Consider the following 21674-nt stretch of genomic DNA (forward strand, 5'->3'; position numbering starts at 1 on the left):
CCACCAGAGGGTTCTGGGAAAGCAGACGTCATTTTTTCCATCCTTCGAGGCCTAGCTCAAGTGCCCACAGCCCTCGGGAAGCTTCCTGCCTGCCTGCCTGCCCACTGCCCAGCCTGATTCATCCAAGCCTGTGAGCATTTATGAAGCGCCTGCTGTGTGTCGTAGGCTGTGTTAGGCACACAAGTCTAGAAAAACAGGTTTTGAGGGTAGGAGAGAGTAGAGGCGCCTCATGCGCAGTGTCTGGTAGGAGGGAGCACGTGAGCTGAGTCTTGACTGAGGATGCAGATATAGAGGGGAGGGATCCCAGGGCTAGAGGGCAGCCTGGCCAAAGGCCCAGGTGCAGGAACTTGAGCAAGGCCAGGCTAGATAAGGAAGGGGCTGGCCGCTGACAGCTGCTTGTGGCTGCTCATCGACCCCGGGGAGAGAACGGGAGGCTTGCCGGAGCAGCAGGCACGGAGGGGATGCTGGCCTGTGAGGGCAGAGTTGGGCCCTGTCCTTCAGGAGGCCGCTGACTCAAGCACCCGGCTCTCTGCCCACCCCTGGCCCAGTCACTGCCTGCGGGCCAGAGAATCTAAGAACAGTGCTTCTGATGAGCTGCAGCCACAGCCCCCCTCACTGCCAACAGGCGGTGCCTCGGGGCTGACCCCAGCAGGCCTCTCCTGGCACCTGCCCTTCTGAAATTGCCCTCTGTCTAGGCCATCCCAGCCACATATACGCTCTCTTCCCCCGTAGACTGATTGCTCTTTGAAGGCAGGACCCTGTTTTTGCCTTTCTCTGTATCCTCAGCACCTAGCACAGTGCCTGGCACACAGTCAGTGCCTAATAAATGCTTATTGTCTGATTGAACGGCCAAGCGGTCCTCTGAGCCCCACCCGCCAGAGGCCAGGCCTCACCCGCGCATCTCTCCTTCCTCCTGCCTCCCAGGTCTGCGGGACCCCCGAGTACATCGCGCCTGAAGTGATCTTCCGACAAGGCTATGGGAAGCCAGTGGACTGGTGGGCCATGGGCGTCATCCTCTATGAATTTCTCGTGGGCTGCGTCCCGTTCTTCGGTGACACCCCAGAGGAGCTCTTCGGTCAGGTCATCAGCGGTATGTCTCCCTCTGGGGCTTGGGGCTCAACTAGGGCTCTCCCCCAGCACCCTGAAGGCTCATGTGAGAGGCCTATGGTGCTACACAGAGACGTGGGCCTGGAGTTGGGGATGGGCAGTCAGGAAACCTGGGTCTGAGTCACCATGATGTTCTGACCCCGGCCCTTCGGTCTGGGCCTGGGTTCCAGCCTGATGACCAGGGAGGAGGAAGATTTGCACTTCAAACAATTTTTTTCAATTAACACAGACTTATTTTATCTTTCTCCTGCCTCCTCCTCCAATTGACAAAAAAAGAAAGCCAAGCCTCTGTAACAAGTAGACAGCAGATTCCCACCCTGGCTGTGTCCAAAAGCACATGGCTCACTCTGCATCCCTAGGCCCTCCCCCATCAGGAGGTGGGCATCCTGTCTCATCACAGCTCCACTCTGGCCTTGAGCAGAAAACACACTGGATTTGGGGTCATTGATGCTATCGCGCTATGTGTTACTGGGAAAGGCCCTCTCTGGGCATCAGTTTCCTCAATTGAGGCCCTCTGGTGTTCCTTCCAGTGCTAGAACATGATCCCTGGGGAAGGGGGTAGGGAGGGGGACCTCCCTCTGGCCCCTCGCTGCACGCACTCCTGCTCTCAGACAGGGCTTGGGGGCAGTTGGCGGCCCTGCTGTGAACCGGCCCTTTTTTTTTAGATGACATCATCTGGCCAGATGGAGATGAGGCGCTGCCCGCAGATGCCCAGGACCTGATCACAAACCTGCTGAGGCAGAGTCCCATGGACCGATTAGGCACCGGTGCGTGACCTGGGTGTGGATCCCTGCTGCTCCTCCCCCGGGCCCACAGCAACCTTGTGTTTCTGTAAGCTGGTCCAGCAGTCTGGGCTCTGGGCTCAAAGGCGTAGGCCAGGTGGCCTGCCCCCCAGATGGATTCTGCTGGCCCATCCCCAGTTGTGGTTTCCTGCTGGGCAGGCTGGGCCTGAGCTGTGTTTTTCTTCCCACTGAGCGTCCACCCTGAGGGCTGCCCCCTGCCCAGCCAACTCAGGCTGATTTCCCCTCCTTTTAAAAAATATTTTAAAATGTCATTAACTATTTCTCAGTTCCACTTAAAATTTTTTTAAGCATTCATTTTTTAAAATGTCGACTTCCACATTGTCTCCTTCCCATCCACCCACCTCTCCCCCAGCTCTTGAGAAGGCAAGCAATAGGATCCATGTGAAGTCAGATACTTAACTAGGGGCCTCCTGATGTGCTCTCCTTGAAACACCAGCAGATTGGCCCTCTGTCTCCTCAGCTTCTCCTTCAGTCAGTCAACAAGCATTTGTCAGTACCTGCTGCGTGGCAGGCACTGGCCTGGACAAAGCCAAAAACCAGCGTGTTCCTCAAGGAACTTATATTTTCCCCTTCTGCCTTGGCTCTCCCAGTCTTTCCTACCACTGCTCCATCCTGCCCTCCTGCCACCTGGTCACCTCCTACACTCCCTTTCTACCTGGTTCGCCTTAACTCCCAGTGCTGTACGTAAACACAGAAACCAGCAGCTGGTGGTTGTTAAAAAGAAATGATTTTTAACACCCCACTCCAAAAATCTTTCTGAGAATTGGTAGCAGCCCACTTGAGCTACAGAGAACGAGGCTGGAAGGGCTCACAGAGGCAGGGGACTTGGGGGATGGGGGCGGTGGTGGGGCTCATTGGTCCCCTAGGAGGAGGATGCTCTGTCACAGCCCCAGTCTGTACCCCTGCAGGTGGTGCCTACGAGGTGAAGCAGCACCCCTTTTTCCACAATCTCGACTGGACAGGCCTCCTGCGGCAAAAGGCAGAATTCATCCCGCAGCTGGAGGCAGAAGATGACACTAGCTACTTTGACAGTGAGTGGGAAGCAGTTCTCTGGAGGCGTGGGGGAGGGTGTGTGCTCCCCTGCTTTGGAATGAAGAAATGGGGCCTCTTTGAGAATTGAAACAGTATATATTAGTCAGAAGGCTGGAATAGGTAGGCTCTGTGGGCTTCCCAGCCCTAACCTGTGTTCTAAGGGCTGTCCCAACCCTGACATTCTCTGTACTGAGGGCCCTCCTAGCTGACAGTCTATGCCTGTGACCCTGCAGTGAGTCTGCTACAGCAAATAACATCTGTCCAGGGTCCTGAAGCCTTCTGCTAGGGCTGGGGTTCCCTGGGTCTTTTGCCCAAGGGGCTGTTTCATTCAGCCTGGTGATCCCTAGCCCCAGTTCCTATATTAGCTCTTGTCGGTCCACAACCTTCCAGGCCAGGTTGTTTCGATAGCTAGATCTAGGCAGGGTAGGAAGAAGTCCCCTGTGGCCAGGGCCGGGAAGCTGTTGCTGACCTTGGGCTTGAAGAGGAAGTGAGAACGGGAGAGGAGTGAACTGTCTGTGACGAGACTGAAAGGAAGCCTGGCACTCTGCGCTTTGGGAGGGGCAGGAAATGTTAACCCCAGTCTAGGGTCCGTCCCAAACCGCTGGTTCTCATGGTAACAGGCGTGAGACTCCTTATTATCTCTCTGCTGGCCCCTCCCTGGTGGGGTAAATACAGATGTTTGGGCTGGAGCCAGGGGGTGTACCTGAGGCCCCTGGGAGAGGGCCTCCCCATCTCTGAGCCTCAGTTTCTCCACTTTATAGAAGGTGCTAAAAATTCCTGCCTAACATTAGGGGCCACAGGGAGGAGCTAACAGATGGGACCCTCTGGGTTCTGTCAGCTGAAGAGCACGGTGCACATATAACAAGATGTGGGTGGAATTGGATGGTTAGACTGGAGAAGAGGAGACAGTTGCCTTCGGGTGTTTGAAGAGCTGTCCTATGGAAGAGGTCAGTCAGTCAATCAACAAACATTAAGTACCTACTATGTGCCCCAGACACTGTGCTAAACGCTTGGGAAAGGAAAAGAGGCGTTAGTCTGGTCCTTTTGGTCCCAGAGGAGAGGACTTGGACAAGTGGCTGGAAATTACAAAAGACACAGATTCCACATCCTCATCTACAATGGCTTCCCAGCTGTGACAAGCTGTGCAAAAGTGGGATGGCTGCCTCTGGAAGAAGGGAGGGAGGGAGGGAGTTCTGTCCCTGCAAGTATTCCAGTGGAGGCTGGAGGCCTTGTCAAAGATTAGTGTGTCCTGGGAGGCCCCTCCCAGCTCGGAAGTCCAATGGATCAGTGATGGGGATGAGTGTTAGAGATGAGATCCTGTAAACCAAGACCATTCTGGGGGCAGTTGGGAGGCTCTGAGCCTCCCCCCCAAGGGTGACCCAGCCTCCCCCAGCCGTTCCAAGAACTCTGGCTCTTGTGGCTGTGACACATCTTCCTGGCCCGAGGACACGGGAGTGAGGCGCTGTCTGGGAGTCAGGGCTGTCCACGTCCCCAGCACATCCAAGAAGAGAGGCAGGATTTCCTGGAGCTGCCAGAGGCACAGATGATGGAGCCTCCCTGGAGCCCTTCGGGACCTCCTTTGATGTGTCTGCAAGGCTACTGTCCCTGTCGTGTGTGACCTCAGAGGGGCAGCGCTGGGGCAGACGCAGAGTCCTCTGGCCTTGAACTTCCTGCGTTACACTCAGGCTGCCAGGCCTCTCTCCAGGCTGGGCGGGCACTGACTCTGTGCTCCAGCTCTATCTGTTTGAGCTGCCTGCCACGCCTGGATTTCATGCCCTAGGTTCATGCCTCTGTCCTTCCCTGCACCCTGCCTCCTTCAAGCACAGCTCTTGGCTCTCTCTTCTGAAGAAGCCCTTCCTGAGCCTCCTTGATGCGAGGCCCCCCCTCCCCCCCCCCCCCAGGCCAGCCCCTGTTTGCACATACTTGTCGGCATCTCATTTCCCCCTCAGATGAGCAGCTCTGGGAGGCCAGGACTTTCTTTTATCTTTCTTTGTATCTCCATCACTTAGCCTGGTGCCTATCATAGATGCTTAACAAATGCTAGTTAACTAATCGACTGCCCACAGTGTCTCTGTCCAAAATCTGGGTGATAGAAATGGGGAAGCCAAGGACCTCAGAGAGGAAGTGCCCTGCCCAAGGTCACATGACCAGTCAGAACCAGGCCCAGAACGCAGGTCTCCTACCCCCATCAGTGGCCGTTGGGAACCAGAGGAGAGGCAGGGGAGCTCAGCCTGACTCTTCTCTTCCCAGAAGAGCAACCGAGTCAAGGAAACAGAGTAGAAAGGAAGAAATTTCCCTCCATTAGGGGCCAAGGGGGTAGGCAGGAGGAGATCCAGGACTGGCTCTGCCACTTTGGCAAACTCTGGCCCAATGACTTGGCATCTCTGGGCCTCCGTTTCTTCACCTGCAAGATAAAAGAGGGTGGGGGGCAACTAGGTGGTGCAGTGGATAAAGCACCGGCCCTGGATTCAGGAGTACCTGAGATCAAATCCGGCCTCGGACACTTGACACTAGCTGTGTGACCCTGAGCAAGTCACTTAACCCCCATTGCCCTGCAAAAAAAAAAAAAGATAAAAGAGGGTCACCTTGGTGGCCTCCAGGCTCCTGGGGTCCTGAGTCAGCAAAATCAAGGGCAAAGAGGAGGCCTCATTGACTGTCAGGGGAGACACCATCCACTCACTGGTCCCTGTGCCTGTCCCTTTTCCTCCTAGCTCGTTCAGAACGGTACCGCCACCTGGGGTCGGAGGAAGATGAAACAAATGACGAGGAGTCCTCTGCCGAAATCCCTCAGTTCTCTTCCTGCTCGCACCGGTTCAGTAAGGTATGGGAGGGGGAGGAGACAGCGTGTTACCCAGCAGACGGGGCACACACCTGTGTGGCATTAGCCTCTCTTCTTGTAAATCTAGTTTGCAAATTTCACCCTCGGAAGCATGATTGATTCCTCTCGGGGACTTTGCCTAGGCAGTCAGTCAGTCAATCAATAATAATAATTCAGATAAGCTGCCCCCAAGCAATCTTTGGTTAGACAGCAGTTTGTCTGAAAGAGATTGGGGGGAGGGGTTCAGTGAACTGCAGGCTCTATAGGAGTGTGATATAACAGCCGCAGATGTGTCTGCTGGGATCTTGGGGCGGAAGAGGGTGGTGCTGGTCAGGCCACCTCTGGAGTGGCGCATTCATTGCCAGAGATGGGGATGGCAGCCCACACCGGGGAGAAGGGAACCTGGGACTCACACCCTAGAGGATTTGCAGAAGGAACTGAGGTGGTTGGGGCTGAAGGAGGGATGTGACTGCTCTCTTCAGTGTTGTGGGGGAGAAGTGATTCAGACTGTTCTGCTCAGCCCTGCCTGGGCCAGACCCAGGAGCAAAGGGGCAAATGGAGGAAGATTTCCTAATAGCAGAAGCAGGCTCCCCCTCATTCCCCCCACCAGCCCTTCAGGCTTCAGAGGGCCACGATACTGTCACCGTGCCACCGTGGCCCGTGGTCTGACCTGCCTCATCCGTGGAGCTAAGCTGAGTTCCTCAAGAGCCTTTTACTCCCCCACATCCCCCAGAGAGGAACTACTCTGACATTAATGGATCAGAAGCAGACATTTTCACCCAGTACTCCTTTGTTTGTTTCACTTAATTAAGGAGAGGCATTCTGGTAGCATACATAGTGGGCCAGCCATGGAATCAAGGAGACTCAGGGGTCAAGGCCTGCTCTTGATATATGCCGGTTGTGAGACCCGACACAATTCACATAACCTCTCAGGGTCCCCAGCTACCTTTGAATTACACAAGTGGTTGATCTGAGCCCCCCGCCCCCATCCAAAGTTCCTCTGGGGAGATCCCCTTCACTTGCTCATGATAAACATTGTCAGGAGAATAGGGCAGGGGGCGTTCTTTCACCACCTTCTTCTCTAAACAAAGAGGAGTAGCCACCACCAGCCTAGGAACAGGTAAGAGTTCTTCCAATGGACTTTTCTTCCCTGGATGAAATTAGACATCTGAACCAAAGAAAAAAACCTTTGCAAAAAAATAAAACTTTTTTATCCAAAAAATAATTTTATCACTTTCATATTTAAATATTAATATATTCCAGTCCTTCCCACTCCCACAGGGATTGGGGGGAAGAAACATTTTAGTAAAACTAACCAAGATGTTGACCATTTCTGGTCAGTTTATTCAGTGTTCCACACCCATAGTAGTCCCCCACTCTGCAACGAAGGGAGGGAGATGCATTTTCTCAGCTCTTCTCTCGCCCCACTAATCTTGATCAGGGTACATTGCACAGTGTTCAGTTTCATTTACAAAAGCAGGCCCTTGCTCCTCCCCCGAAGTCCGCCTTTGCTGCCTTATTGTAGTGTGGAGGGTGGCCTGGGCTCTCAAAGTTGTTGGGCCAGCTCTGGCAGCTTGCACCAAGCCAGAAACCGGAGGAGGTTTTAGGCCACGGCAGCTTTCTCCCAGCTGCTAGACTCAGTAAAGGGTTTAAGGACATCCTTCACAATCCTTGGATTACTGAAGATAGAAAATAAATTTTTTTAAATTTTAAATAATTTTATTGACACAGTTTTTGTATTGCCAAGGTTTCCCCCTCACCTCTCCTCATTACTCCTCAGGGCTATCCCTTATAGCAAAGAATTGCATTTTTAAAAATAGGAAAATTTCTTAGCAAGACCAATTCCCCCCCCCCCCCACACACACACACACACGCGCGCTCGTGCATACATCTGACATGCAATAATCCACATGATAACCTCCAGCACCTTCTCATCCCTCTTCCTTGTTTTTACTTTCAGTATTCTTTTGGGGTTATTTTGTGGTGATGATGGGAAATTCTTACGAAAATATGATAGCCTAATCATCAGAGTTAGAAAATCAACCAGGAGAATGAGATCAAAAGAAAGTTTTAACATCCTGGGTAAACCTTGGTTTCTTTCTTAACTAATTCTAAATTTATGTTGTTAAATCTAACTGTATAGACTTCTTAACTTTGAGCCAAAAGTCCTTCCCAAATATATGTCCTTGTTGAGACATCTCGGCCTTGGAAACTCACTTTTCCCATCTGGCTTCTCATTTGTCACAATCACAAGTTATCTGTTTAACCAGTTTGTCCTGGAAGCTCATTGGAGGGATGGTCATGCGATTCTTCTCCTCCCCTTCTTGTTTTCTTCCCCTTCTATCTATGTGTGGAGGCAGAAAGGGAATAGGTCACTTATAAAATATACCTCCTTTCCAGCAGTGTAAGTAAACTGAATTGTCCTTCTTTTCCTGAATTAGGTAGTTTGTCTTAAGGTTTCTCTAGACCCTGAATTTCTATGTTTTTTGTGCCCTCCTAGCCCTGACATTCTGTGATCTAAGGACCCTCCCAACCCTGACATAGCCTGTGTTTTAAAGGCTCTCTCAGTTCTGACATCCTGTGTTCTAAGAGCCTTCCCAGCCCTGACATCCTGTGTTCTAAGGAGCCTCCCAGCTCTGACCTTCTGGGTTCTGAAGACCCTCCCAGCTCTGATGTCCTGTGTTCTAAAAACTTTCCCAGCTCTGATATTTGGAGTTAGAGTCACAGAATTTAAGAGTTGGGAAGGAGCCAAGCATCCATCTAATCTAACTCACAGTCATAATGACTCCTCCCTACCCGATCCCACCCCTGCCAGTAACCTATCTTTCAAGTCACCTTCTAGCCTATGTGTGACAATTTCCAAAGAGGGGAATCCCTCCAAGTGTCTTGGAAAAGGAAGCCCATTCCCATTTTGGACAGCTCTGATTGTCAGGAAGTTTGCCTGACTTCTAGACTAAATCTTCCCCTTCCGACTTCCCCTGCCCCTCCTGGTTCTGCTCCCAGGAGCCAAGCAGAACCAGCCACTTCCTCCTCCACGGAGAGCCCTTCACCTCCTTGGAGACAGTTGCCATGATCCCCTGAGCCTTCTTGCTCCGGGTGAAGTGTGACCAGTTTTTTCCATCCGTAGGACTTCTGTCCACTCTGATGTTCTATGCGTCTTCACATAGAGAGAAGGGAGAGCAGTTTCAGGAATCAGGATACTCTTGGCTAATATGGAGATGGGCTTTGCCTGATTTCATGTCTGTGATGATGGATTGATTGCCTTCTTGGTGACTGGGGGAGGGGTGGGAAGGAGAAACAGAATTTGGAACTCAAAATTGAAAAAGAAAAGAATGCTGAAAATGAATAAAGAACGATTTAATTTAAACAACAACAACAAAAGAATTGGGGCTCCATGTCCCTTCTGGGCCAACGTTCTCCTTTCCTCCACTCTTTCTGAAGGTTTATAGCAGTTCCGAATTCCTTGCTGTTCAGTCAAACCTGAGCTTTTCTGAGAGAAGCTACAGTGAGGACAAGGAAGAGAGATCAGACAGGTGGGATCGGGGTTCAGGGGAAGAAGAGAAGACCCGCCCTCTGAGCACAGAAGTCAGGTGAGTGGGAGCCGATGGGAACAGGCATGGGCAGGGCCTGCCTGCACCCCCACTGCCTCTTGGCTTGGCTTCCTTCACAGCCCATGTGTGGCAGTGAGGGCCCCTGCACGGTCCCCGGGCAGGCAGCTTTCTGGTCCTTCCCTCTGTCGCCCATCCTGGAGGTGTGCAAAGAGAAGGGCACCTCGGGCATTCGGACCCAGGACCTGGTGTTGGCTGGTATAGGGGCCTAAGGTCATCCACCCGGGGTCTCTGCTGGCTTTCTGAAGAAGCCATCTCCTCTCGTGGACCTCAGTTCCCTCATCTGTGAAATGGGGCGATAATCCACGCACTGCCGAGCTCAGGAGGTGGCTGTGAAAGAGGAGTCCTGCAAAACCCGCCACTGAAGGCACTGGGCCTGCCCTGCGGGGAATGCGATAGAGGGGACTCCTGATTACACAGGTATGGGGCTCATGCCTTTTTTACCTGCTGGGCCCCTTTGGCAGTCAATCTGGTGAAGCCTGCAGACGTTTCCTTTGAATAACCTCCCTAAATGCCTAAAGTAACATACGGAAGGTGGCACCACAAACCAGTTGTGCCAACATAACAGTTAGAACATTTCTTCTGAAACACGTTCAGAGACTTCAGATTAGGAGCCCGACAAAAGAGTCACGAGACAGCTGGGCCTTGGGCACTGCCCGGTGGCTCTCTCAGCTGCCAAGTCAGCAAGCAGTTATTAAGTGCCCGCTGTGTGCCCTCACTGTGCTGACCAGGAAAGGCAGAGGACAGTGTGGATTAATGCAGACCTGAAACAGCTTCTAGCAGAAGGTGGGATTTTAGCCAAGACTTCAGGGAAGGGCAGGGGCGAAGAATAGAAATAGGGAGAAGAAAGAAGTAATGTTGGGCAGCAAGGTGGTGCAAGTGGATAGAACACTGGGCCCTGGACTCAGGAAGACCTGAGTTCAAATCCAGCCTCAGACAATTGACACATTAGCTGTGTAACCCTGGGCAAGTCACTTAACCCTAATTGCCTCACACACACAAAAAAAATGTTTAAGCGCCTACTGTGTGCCACACACTGTGCTCAGCATTGGGCATACAAGGAAAGGCTGGAGGCAGGTCCTGCCCTCAAGGAGCTTACAGTCTAAGGGTAGAGACAAGCCACAAACAACAATGAAGCAACAAGATGTGGACAGGAGAGAGGCTTCCTGTAGAAGGTGGGAGTTTAGCTGGCACTCGAAGAAGGGCAGGAAGCGAGGCGTTCAAGGCACAGGGAACGGGCAGGAGAAGATACTGGGCACTGGGAGGGGCCACAGGAAGAAGTAGGACGTGAGGAGCCTGCAAAGGTCAGTAGGACTTTGATGGCAGAGAAGGAGCCGTCCTGCCCTGATGAAGGCCAAAGCCCCCGCTGGGGTCCTGGTGTCTGGGTTAAGATGGACTTGGGCCCTGAGGCTGCCCTGGTGTTGCTTGGGCCTCCTTGCCCCCTGGGGCCCTTCCCTCCATAACTCCAGCTTCCTCCCCGCAGACTGAGATCCTGGACGTCCTCCGGCTCCCTGCGGCACTCCTCTTCCTCCTCCTCCCAGCCTGAGCGGAGCCAGAGCCCCTCAGCCCTGAGCACCACCTACAGCCTGGACCCCATGCCCAAGTTTGCCTTCTCCTCTGAGGATGAAGGCTCTGGCCAAGGACCTTCAAAACCAGAGAGGCCGATTTTTGTGTTGGGGGAGCCTGAGGAGCCAGTGAAAGAAACGGCCAAGGCGTCTGCCCTCACAGGTGGGTGCAGACTGGGGCTGGGAAGACAAGTGGATGGGCCAGGCAAATCTTCTGTCCCCTTTCTACCCCTTCCCTGAGATGAGGGGGAGGATCTGCTGTCACCTGGAAGGCACGCGCCCCTCCCATGTCACCAGCTGGCTCATGGGCCCCTCCCTACAACCTAGGCAGGGCGGGGTCCTGCGCGTCTTCCTATTCCCAGGGTATAGATGGGGAGGTTGGGACTCAGAGAGGTCACCCAGCCAGCAAGGATGATGACACCAAGCCTGGCCCTCTGTCCACTCCACTGTGTGTGAAACAACAGAGAAGCTCAGGCCTCTCCCAGCCTGTGCTCCAGAACACGGGGTCCACTCGTGCCAATGGTCTCGCCCTCTCGCCATTCTTGTAGCCGATGTCTCAAGCCTCAGCCAGGTCCGATTACGGAGCAATAGCACCGGGGCGAAGAACTCTACGCCTCGGGGCCCCGAAGGTGGGGTGAGCCGGCGCCGCAGCGGCCAGAAGGAGACCCCCGAGAAGCAGAAGACGTCCCCTGGGGGGGGCCGGGTGCCCAAATCGGCCTCGGTCTCTGCCCTCTCCCTCGTCATCACTTCAGGTAGGGCCAAGCCTGCACCCGCATGCTCCTTCCCCACTGCCCCACCCCGAATCCTGCCTTCCTGTGTGGCTCCTGGCGGGGACTTCCTGAGGAACCGGGGCTGTAGCAGCGCATCTCTGCAGCACTTTGCTGTCTGCAAAGCCCCAGTGATGGAAGCAGAGAGTAGGTGTTTGTGACTTAGAATTCATTGACATTTATCAGGTGCCTGTGGTGTAGCAGTCACTGTGCTAAATACACAGGAAAAAGATGGCCCCTGCCCTCCAGGCATTTACAGTCTAATGTAAAGAAATGGATCTGTTCTGCTTGGCCTCTGAGGGCAGAACATATTTAGGTTCCGTGTCAGGAAATAATCCTCCCCAAAGTGGGGCAGGCTGTGGGGGATGGAGCTCGGGGAGGCCATATAGGCCCTAGCTGAGGTGCTTTGGGGAGGAGGCTGGGATTTGGTTTCCCCAACCCTCAAGGTTCGTTTCTCACCCTGAAATCCTTTAGTTCTGAAACTAAAGCATTAAAAGCTGAAGAAAAAGAATTTAGGGACGACCTAATCCAGAACCCCTCCTTTCATAATTGAGTCAAGAGTCCCTGAGGAGGGGAAGTGACTCATCCCGGTTTTACAGAAGAGGACCCTGAGGCGAAGGGAGACTTAAGTCACTTGTTCCCAAGGTCACAAAGTGAATCAGTGCCCAGACCAGGAGTCAGAGCCTTGGCCTTCTGACCCAGGCCCTGTGGCTGCCTACCATTCCGCCCTGGGAATGGCATTCGAGGCTCAGAGATGAATCACCTACATTGAGAAAAGGATCTCATTCTTGAGCTGGAAGGAGCAAATGTCTCCCTTTTCCTTCTCTGTCTGTTGCTTTCACATATTCATGTTTACTTGTCCTGAAGCAGAATGTCATTTCCTTGAGGACAGGCCCCATTGTGTTTTGTTTTTTTTGAGGCAATGAGGGTTAAGTGACTTGCCTAGGGTCACAAAGCTAGTAAGTGTTAAGTGTCTGAGGCCGGATTTGAACTCAGGTCCTCCTGACTCCAGGGCTGGTGCTCTATCCACTGCGCCACCTAGCTGCCCCAGCCCCGTTGTGTTTTGTCCTTTATCTCTGCTTGGGCTCTGGGTCTGGCGGTTTAATGAAGGCTCACTGAATTTTGACTCCACAGATGACTGCAGCAGTACGGCCCTCATGAGTCCCATCTCCCCCCATTCGCTCTCTTCCAACCCCTCCTCCCGGGACTCCTCTCCAAGCCGAGACTCCTCCATTGGCATCACCAACCTGCGGCCACCCATCATCATCCACAGCTCCGGGAAGAAGTTTGGCTTCAGCCTGAGGGCCATCCGCGTCTACATGGGCGACAGCGACGTCTATACCGTGCACCACGTGGTCTGGGTGAGTCAAAGGGAACCATTGGGATGGGAGATGGACACGGGGAGATTAAAATGTAGAGTGTCAGAGGTGGGAGGGTCCATGGGAGTCAGCAACCACTTATTACCTGTCCCTGGTGGTCTAGTGATTGGATTTGGCACTTTCCCAGTCAGAGAACTTTCTTTGCTGCTAGAGGGCGCCATAGTGCACAGAGCTCTAGGCCTGGAGTCAGGAAGGCTCATCTCTCTGAGTGCAAATCCAGCCTCAGACACTTCCTAGTTGTGTGGCCCTGGGCAAGTCACTTCACCCCGTTTGCCTCATCTGTAAAACGAGCCAAAGAAGGAAATGGTGAAGCCCTCCGGTATCTTTGCCAAAGCAGCCCCAAAATGGGGTCCCAAAGAATCAGATACAACTGAACAACAGAACATTTATTAAGTTCCTACTATGTGTCAGGCAGTATGCTAAGTACTGGGGATGCAAAGCAAGGTGAAAGGCAGCAGTTCCTACCTCTCCTTAAGGAGCTCAGAATCTAATGGGGAAGACGATTTGTAAGCTACTTTGTACGAACCAACTAAATGCACAATCAGTTAGAGGTCATCGCACGGACCAGGCACATAGTGGGTGCTTTATAAATGTCTGTTGTGTCATCAGAACCTGGGAGGAATCTTAGATTCCATCTCACACAGTCCCATTTAATATAGGCTGAAAACTGAGCTCCAGTTGGAGTAGTGGCTTGTCCCCAAGCTCTTGTGGTTGTTAGTGCCTGAGTGAGGGCAAGAACTCTGGTCCCTGACTCCCAGACCACGGGCACTTTCCAGGATGGGCCTAAGACCCTTCTCTGGTAACGGCCTTCAGTGCTTACCAGCCACATGTGAGAAACTCGGGTCATTGCTTTGTAAACTCATGTCCGAGGTTCCAGGGAACTTATGTCCTTTCTCTATATGTTGTGCAGCCCACCAAATGTCAGAGCTGGAAATAACATAGAATGTGGAACGTCAGAGCTTGTCCAAGCTCAGCTTGACCTTAGAACATGGAATGGCTGAGGTAGAAGACCCTAGAATGAGTTAGATGGAAAGGGCCATCCAGGCCAGGAGTTGATAACTTTCTTTTATCCTGGATCCCTTGGGGCAGTCATTATGGGAAGCCTGTGAACCCCTTCTCAGAACCATGCGTTTAAATGCCTAAAACAAAATACATCGGTTCACAAAAGATACCTAAAGTTAGTGAAGATAAAGGCCTAGGGGGCAGGTAGGTGGCATAGTGGATAGAGCACTGGCTCTGCAGTCAGGCGGACCTGAGTTCAAATCCGGCCTCAGACACTTGACCCTTACTAGCTGTGTGACCTTGGGCAAGTCACTTAACCCTCATTGCACAACCCAAAAAAAAAAAACCAAAAACAAAACAAATTTGGGGGCAGCTAGGTGGCTCAGTGGATAAAGCACTGGCTCTGGATTCAGGAGGACCTGAGTTTAAATCCGGCCTCAGACACTTGACACTTACTAGCTGTGTGACCCTGGGCAAGTCACTTAACCTTCATTGCCCTTCAAAAACAAAACAAAAAAAACAAGAAAAAGAAAAGAAAGGCCTAATTTTTTTTTCTCATCCAGGTTCATGGACTTCTGGCCCCTAAGTTAAGAGTCTTGATCTAGTCCAGGCTCATTTTATAACTGGGACAACTAAGGCCCAGAGAAAGGAAGTAATTTGCCAAGATTCTGCAGTGAATTTAGTGCCCAGCATTAATTAAGTGCCTGCTGTGTACCAGGCAGTGTGCTGAGCCTTGGGGGTTCAAGAGGAGCTCTCAGGCTCAGGGGGACAGATTGGAGATCATCTCAGAGGGAGGGCACTGAGGTTAAGGTTCGGCGAGCGTCTGTCACCGTGGCTGTGCATGGTGCTGGCCCATACAGAGGCAAAGGGTTTTTAAGTGAGCTGAGTCTCCGGTGCCTTGTTCTGCATGGTGCTGGGCGGGGAGGCATTCCTGCAGGCCCCACCACCCCCTTCCCAAGAAGGCCTTGAAATGGGTCACTAACAGCCCCCTTTCCTTCAGAGCGTGGAGGAGGGCAGCCCCGCTCACGAAGCCGGGCTCAGGGCTGGAGACCTCATCACGCACATTAATGGCGAGTCGGTGCTGGGCCTGGTTCACATGGACGTTGTGGAGCTGCTGCTGAAGGTACCCTACCCGCCGCCCACACACCTGGGCGGCCCAAGGCTTCCTCACAGCTCAGGCGCCCTGGGATCCAGTGGGGGCAGGGCACGTGAGAGGAATGGGCCAGAAGGAGCCCTGGTGGGGGCCTGGAGCTAGTAGCACCTCCATGAGCCGTGGAAGGGCATCAGAAGATGGGAAGGGGCCAAATTCAGGCAGAGAAGGCAGTCTCACGGGCAAAAGCAAGGAGAGAGCAGGATCAGAGTGGGGGTGGGGGTGGGGGTGGGGGTAGAGGAAGCAGATGATGGAAGGTTCTGAGAGGCCCTGAATGCCAGTCAGGGCCTGGCCATCTGCCATGCATCAGCCTCATGATCTGTCCTCCAGAGCAACAACAAGATCTCCCTTCGAACCACCGCTCTGGAGAACACCTCCATCAAGGTTGGCCCGGCCCGGAAGCACAGCAACAAAGGCCGGATGGCCCGCCGGAGCAAGAAGAGCAGGAAGCGGGAGAGTCAGGACAGGTGTGTACTAAGCTGGGGTGGGAATGCATGACTCACATACGTGGTGGCACCTGGGCTGCCCGGGATCGAGCACTGGGCTTAGAGTCGGGCAGGCCTGAGTTCAAATCATGCCTCAGACACTAGCTATGTGATCCTGGAGGGGTCAGCCTCAGCTACCTCTCTAACATGGGAGGTTTACTAATAGCGGCACCTCCTATGGTTGTCATGACAACTGAAATGGAATAAACTATGCCAATCTCTTTGCAAACCTTCCAGCGTTGTTATGCTCAGTCTTATTATAGGCAAGGAACGGTAGGTGTCAGGTCTGAGCAAGGTTTATCATGCTTTGGAGCTGAGGACCTGAAGGCACAGAGAAGGGTCTTGAGTTCCTGGATCTTGGGGGAAGTCATTCCCCCTATTTGGGCCTCAGTTTCCTCAGCTGTAAAAAAATGGGAGGTAGGGGGGGAATCCTAAGGTATTTTCTAGCTGATAGTCTGTGTTCTGTGGTCCCCTCCAACTCTACTGACCAAGCCTCAGGATGGTGAGAGGTCCCAAGACCTGCTCTGTGTGGCTCAATTTAGGGAACCGGGGATGTTTGCCCTTCGTGCACGAGATCGAGCACCAGGCCTGGAGTCAGGAAGCCCTGAGTTTGGATCTAGGCTCAGACAACTTAGGAGCTGTGTGAGCCTGGGAAGGTCACTTCACTCTGTTTGCCTCAGTTTCCTTATCTGTAAAATGAGCTGGAGAAGGAAATGATGACAGACCTCTCCAGTATCTCTGCCAAAAAAACCCAAATGGGGTCATGGAGAGTCGGATATGACTAAAATAAACAACAAATTACATACCTTATCTACGTGATCCTCAGGTGTGCGTATTGTACTAGGCCACTAGGGGAGCCATAGCGTACACAGCACCAGGCCTGGAGTCAGGAACACTTGAGTTCAAATCTGGCTTCAGATACTTACTAGCTGTGTGACCCTGGACAAGTAAGTCACTTCACCTTTCTGCCTCAGTTTCCTCATCTGTAACATGGAGATAATTACAACGCCTACCTCTCCCAGGACTACTGTGAGGATCAAATGAGATCCTATTTTTAAAGTGTTTAGCACAGTACCTGGCACATAGTAGGTGCTATAGAAATGGTAACTATCATTGTATATATTCAAATGGGGAAAATGAGGCTCAGAGGTGTCATATGACTCTTGCCTACAGTCACATACATAGCCAGCGAGTGTGGGAAGTAGGATTCAAACCTGTTCTCACCTGATTCCCAGTCCACCGCCCATGGTGCCATCCTCCAAACTGGGGGTTCTTCCCCTTTGGCAATCAGTCTGAGGAAGCCTGCAGATGGACCCTTCCTCAGAATGAGGTTTCTAAATAATTGAAGGAAATGCCACATCTCAGTGAGAGGTTTAGAGGGGTTTTTTTCCCACCTGAGTTCACAAATTCCATCATTTGTGGACCCAAGTTAAGTTCTTCTGCCCTGAACTGTCTGTATGCCCTTGGATTTTTGCATAAAAATGACTGGAAGGGAGCTTGCAGAGTAATCTGGACCAGTCTCCCTCCCTCCCTGTTTGATTTTCCGTGCAAAGACTTTGTGGGCTTTCTCAGGCTAAGGAGGGTGTTGGGAGGAACAAGGGGAGTGATTTCATAAGCTCACAGAAGAAATGAGGAATCTGTGGTTTTAAAGCTTATGGGTCTTGCTCAAAATAAATCTGGCAGAAGTTTGGAGCAGGGAAGAGGCCCTGATTTCCCCAGGCACTGCTAGCTAACCCAGCAGGGCCATTTATGGTGCCACCACCAGGCTGTCTGGGATGGCCCTGCACTGTCTGAGGCTGCTGGGAGACAGCCGTGCCCTCAAAATGTCACCTGGATTCCCTCCACTGCCTCATAGCATTGAAAGCCGCCTGCCTTGGAACTTGTTGCATAATCACACAGAAAATAGATTTTTTTCAACACTTCGAACTAGGGGGCCTTGTCATTTAAAATAATTTACACTCAGATACTTGCCCTGTCATAATGTAAAGTGATACATTCAGAGATAGGCCTGAGAACTCAGTGTTAGGAATAGGCCCTTAGAGTGTCAGAGCTGGGAGGGCCCTTAGAACACAGGATGTCAGAGCTGGGAGGGCCCTTAGAACACAGGATGTCAGAGCTGGGAGGGCCCTTAGAACACAGGATGTCAGAACTGGGAGGGTCCTTAGAACACAGGATGTCAGAGCTGGGAGGGTCCTTAGAACACAGGATGTCAGAGCTGGGAGGGCCCTTAGAACACATTTAAAGAACCTTTAAATATAAAATGGTAGAGCTTTAGAAAGAACCTGAGAACATAGAATAAACACTGTCAGGGCTGGAAGGGACCTTTCAGCTTAGAGCCCAATGCCAAGTCCTAGTGCACTTGGTACAAAGAACATAGAACATGTGTGCTTGGAGAGTATCTAGTTCAGGAGGTTCTTAAAGATTTCAGGATGGGGAAAAGATTAAATTCCATCTTTATTGTCACTAACCTTTGGCTTCCTTAATAACCATGTAGATTTAATTTTATGGCCTTAAAGCCCTTCCAAGAAGGGGTCAGGCCACCCCTGGGCTTCCCCAGCCTGCCAGAGGGCCCATGTCACAAACAAGGTTTAAGCCTCTGGTACCCTGTTGTTTTACAGATGAAGCCCAGAGAGGAGACACAGTCTCCTGTGTCCATTCCAAGGGCATTCTGAGCTAGGGCTTACTTCCTACTCCCTAATGTGGGTGCGATGTTTGTTCTTCTCTGCCTTCAAAGGAGGAAATCTCTCTTTAAAAAGATCTCCAAGCAGTCGACAATGCTGCACACAAGTCGAAGTTTCTCTTCTGGGCTCCACCACTCCCTGTCTTCCAGTGAGAGCCTTCCTGGCTCTCCCACCCACAGCCTGTCCCCCGGGCCAGCCACCCCGTGCTGCAGCCCTGCTCCCGATGCCCCGCCAGGTACCAAGCCGCTGTTCCTGTTTCCTTGGTGGTGTCTGGGAAGAGGGGAAGGATGCTCAGGGGGCCCATCGGGTGCTTGGGGCTGCCTCTTCTCTGCTCATTTGCTGATTTAATCAGAGTTGCATTCTTCTAATCTGAGAATCTCTAGAGAACTCCAGGTTGAGGTGGGTGGTTAGTTCTCCCTGGCAGCTCGCTCCTGGGCTCCAAGGATGTTTGCCTACATGATTACTTTGACCAGTTCTGCCTTTTTCCTTTAAACTCATTTGCATGGGTCTCTTGGCATAGGGATTTTCCTATTTGCCAACATGAGCTTTGGTATCATCCGTGCAAGCATTTATCCAGTACCTACTATGAGTCAAGCTGTACGTTTAAGCACTGGGGATACAAGAGGCAAAAGACAAGAGGCTGTCCTCAGAGCTTACCATCTAGTGACAATATGCAAAACAACCGTGTACAAGCAAGTTATATACAGGAGAAACTGGAAATAATCCTCAAAGGGAAAGCACCAAATTCAGAGGGCTCGGGGAAAGGCGTCCTGTAGAAAATGGGAGTTTCACTGGAACTTGAAGGAAGCCTGGGCAGCCAGGAGGCAGAGATGAGCAGAAGATGGGGACAAAGTTGACAAATGGATTACTAAAGCTCTGACTGAAATTCCCCCAATCCTAATTGCTTCCGTTATTTCAAAACCTTATCTGAGAATCGGTTCCTAGGCTTCACCAGGTTGACCAAGGGGCCTGTGACACAGGAAGTATTAAGAACCTCTTACCCTTGTCCAGTCCAGACCCAAATAAGGATCTCCCCCACAATATGCCCCACAAGTGGTTTATCTGCCTTTACCTGGAGACCTTCAGTGAGAGGAAAATCCCCTTGTCTTTTTCCTTTCTTTGAACCCCCAGCGCTAAGCACAGTAGGTACCAAATAAATACTAACCAACAAACTCTCCAGGTAAACCAGTCAATTTCTGCATCGTTTTGTTTTGTTTTGTTTTTTTTAAGTGAGGCAGTTGGGGTTAAGTGACTTGCCCAGGGTCACACAGCTAGTAAGTGTTAAGTGCCTGAGGCTGGATTTGAACTCAGGTCCTCCTGACTCCAGGGCCAGTGCTCTATCCACTGCACCAGCTAGCTGCCCCCACCTTCTGTATAGTTTTAAGAAGGGAACTTATCATCCACTCTCCCCCCACCCTCTAAATCCGTAATTCTTTTAACTGATATGGCGCTGTCCCAACCTCTACTGCCGTCTTAGTCTGCCTCCCAGTTTTTCAATAACACTTCGCATGTTTTCACTGTTCTTCCTAAAATGTGGCACCTGGCACACAACACGACTGTCCGTAGATGTTGTTTGACCAGGGCAGAGAACAGCGGGTCTACCTGTCCCTTCCTTGCTCTTCCAGTGGTCGTTCTGGCAAGACCTGAATCCAGAGAACCTGGAAAACAGCAAGGTGCATGGATGGGACCTTCCACAGTGGCCTTCTCTCTGGGGCCTTCCAAATGGCAGGATACTTAGATTTTTATCTGTGTTATAGCTCTTTCATTCTGGTTTGTTTGGGTTTTTTTTGGTGAGGCAATTGGGATTAAGTGACTTGCCCAGGGTCACACAGCTAGTAAGTGTTAAGTGTCTGAGGCCGGACTTGAACTCGGGTCCTCCTGACTCCAGGGCCGGTGCTCTATCCACTGCACCACCTAGCTGCCCCCCAATTCGAATTTTTAAGGCCTTATTTTCTTTAGTAAACTGTTGCACCTCCTTTTCCATTTGACCAGTTGTCCCCATTTTTGGCCAGTTGTATTTTTTAAGGAATTGTTTTCTTCAGTCAGTTTTTCTGCTTCCTTTTCCAAGCTGTTGATTCACTTTATATAATTTTCTTGTGTAACTCTCATTTCTCTCATATCTTTTCCCATTTTTTCTTCTACTTCTCTCATTTGATTTTTAAAATCCTCTTTGAGCTCTTCCAAGAAGGCTTTTTGGTCTTGAGACCAATTCATCTTCCCCCTTGAGGCTTCACATGTAGGCATTTTGAAGGTATTGTCTTCATCGGAGTTTGTATTTTCGTCTTCCCTGTCAACACAGAAGCTCTCAATGGTAAAGGGCCCTTTTCTGTTTCTTACTCATATTGTGGCTTGTATTTTTTTTACCTTTAAAGATGAGGTCTGCTTCTGTGGTACAGGGGCCGCTGTCGCAAGCTTCTTGTGCTGGGGGATAGGGGCCGGGTCACTGGAGTTCTGCTCTGAGGCCTCTGTGCCTTGTGGATTCCTCACATCCCCAAACCTTATGCTGAGATGGCTTGGCCTAGTCGTGCCTGTCCTGTGGGTGGCACGAGTTTAGATGTCAGTTTGCCCCCTCAGCTGGTGTTAGCGGCTCTCACAACTGGCCTGCTGTGCCACCAGCCTGCTGAGTGAGGACCAAGGGGCCTCAGTTGCTATGTGGTGGCCGAGAGCCTCCCACTGACTTGCCCTGCTCCCCTTCGTCCTGCGCTGCGCTGAACTGTGCCGTGCTCCCCTTTTGCCTGAGTGAGACCAACCTTTGCTGAAGTCTTCTCAACTGTCTCAAGTTGGAAGATTGGGTCTCTCTGTCTTTTTGTAGGTTCTGTCGTTTCAGAATCCATTCGGAGGCTTGATTTAATGTTGTTTTTGAAGGAAACGGGAGAGCTCAGGCAGCTTCCTGGCTTCTCTCCGCCATCCCCAGGGCAGATGTTGGAGGCAGCCTAGAGGTAGATGGGGCAGTGGAGGCTTCAGTGCCTGCCTCTCCCCCTTCCCTGCCTTCCTGTCTTCAGACAAGTCTGTCCAGTCCAACAAGCATGTGTCAGGCACTAATTATCTGCCATGCTCTGGACTAGGTTCCAGGGATGCAGCCACAAAATGACAAATAGCCCTGTCTTCAAGGAGGGTCCATTCTACGTCAGGAAGACATGAGCTGAACACTGAAGGCCGCTAGGGGGCGCGTCGGTTCAAACGCTGGACTTGGAGTCAAAACTGCTTGAGTTCCAAGGCTGCCTCAGTCACTTTCTAGTTAAGGGAACCGTTCAGCCTCAGTTTCCTCCTCTGCAAA

At 51.8% G+C, this 21674-nt stretch overlaps 1 protein-coding gene across 3 annotated transcripts in view; it reads left to right on the plus strand.

The window, feature by feature from the left end:
* Window positions 1-21674, plus strand: part of MAST3 (microtubule associated serine/threonine kinase 3) — a 90348-nt gene that overhangs the window by 62325 nt on the left and 6349 nt on the right. For all 3 annotated transcript variants that reach the window (XM_043970822.1, XM_043970801.1, XM_043970811.1), the window contains 11 exons: window positions 925-1090; window positions 1773-1874; window positions 2819-2941; window positions 5654-5763; window positions 9202-9350; window positions 10852-11096; window positions 11482-11685; window positions 12835-13061; window positions 15082-15204; window positions 15562-15698; window positions 18451-18632. In XM_043970822.1, coding sequence (XP_043826757.1) covers window positions 925-1090; window positions 1773-1874; window positions 2819-2941; window positions 5654-5763; window positions 9202-9350; window positions 10852-11096; window positions 11482-11685; window positions 12835-13061; window positions 15082-15204; window positions 15562-15698; window positions 18451-18632 — 1768 coding nt within the window. The remainder of the gene's footprint in view (window positions 1-924; window positions 1091-1772; window positions 1875-2818; window positions 2942-5653; window positions 5764-9201; window positions 9351-10851; window positions 11097-11481; window positions 11686-12834; window positions 13062-15081; window positions 15205-15561; window positions 15699-18450; window positions 18633-21674) is intronic.

The sequence above is a fragment of the Dromiciops gliroides genome, chromosome 1 (assembly GCF_019393635.1).
Source record: "Dromiciops gliroides isolate mDroGli1 chromosome 1, mDroGli1.pri, whole genome shotgun sequence".
NCBI lineage: Eukaryota > Metazoa > Chordata > Mammalia > Microbiotheria > Microbiotheriidae > Dromiciops > Dromiciops gliroides.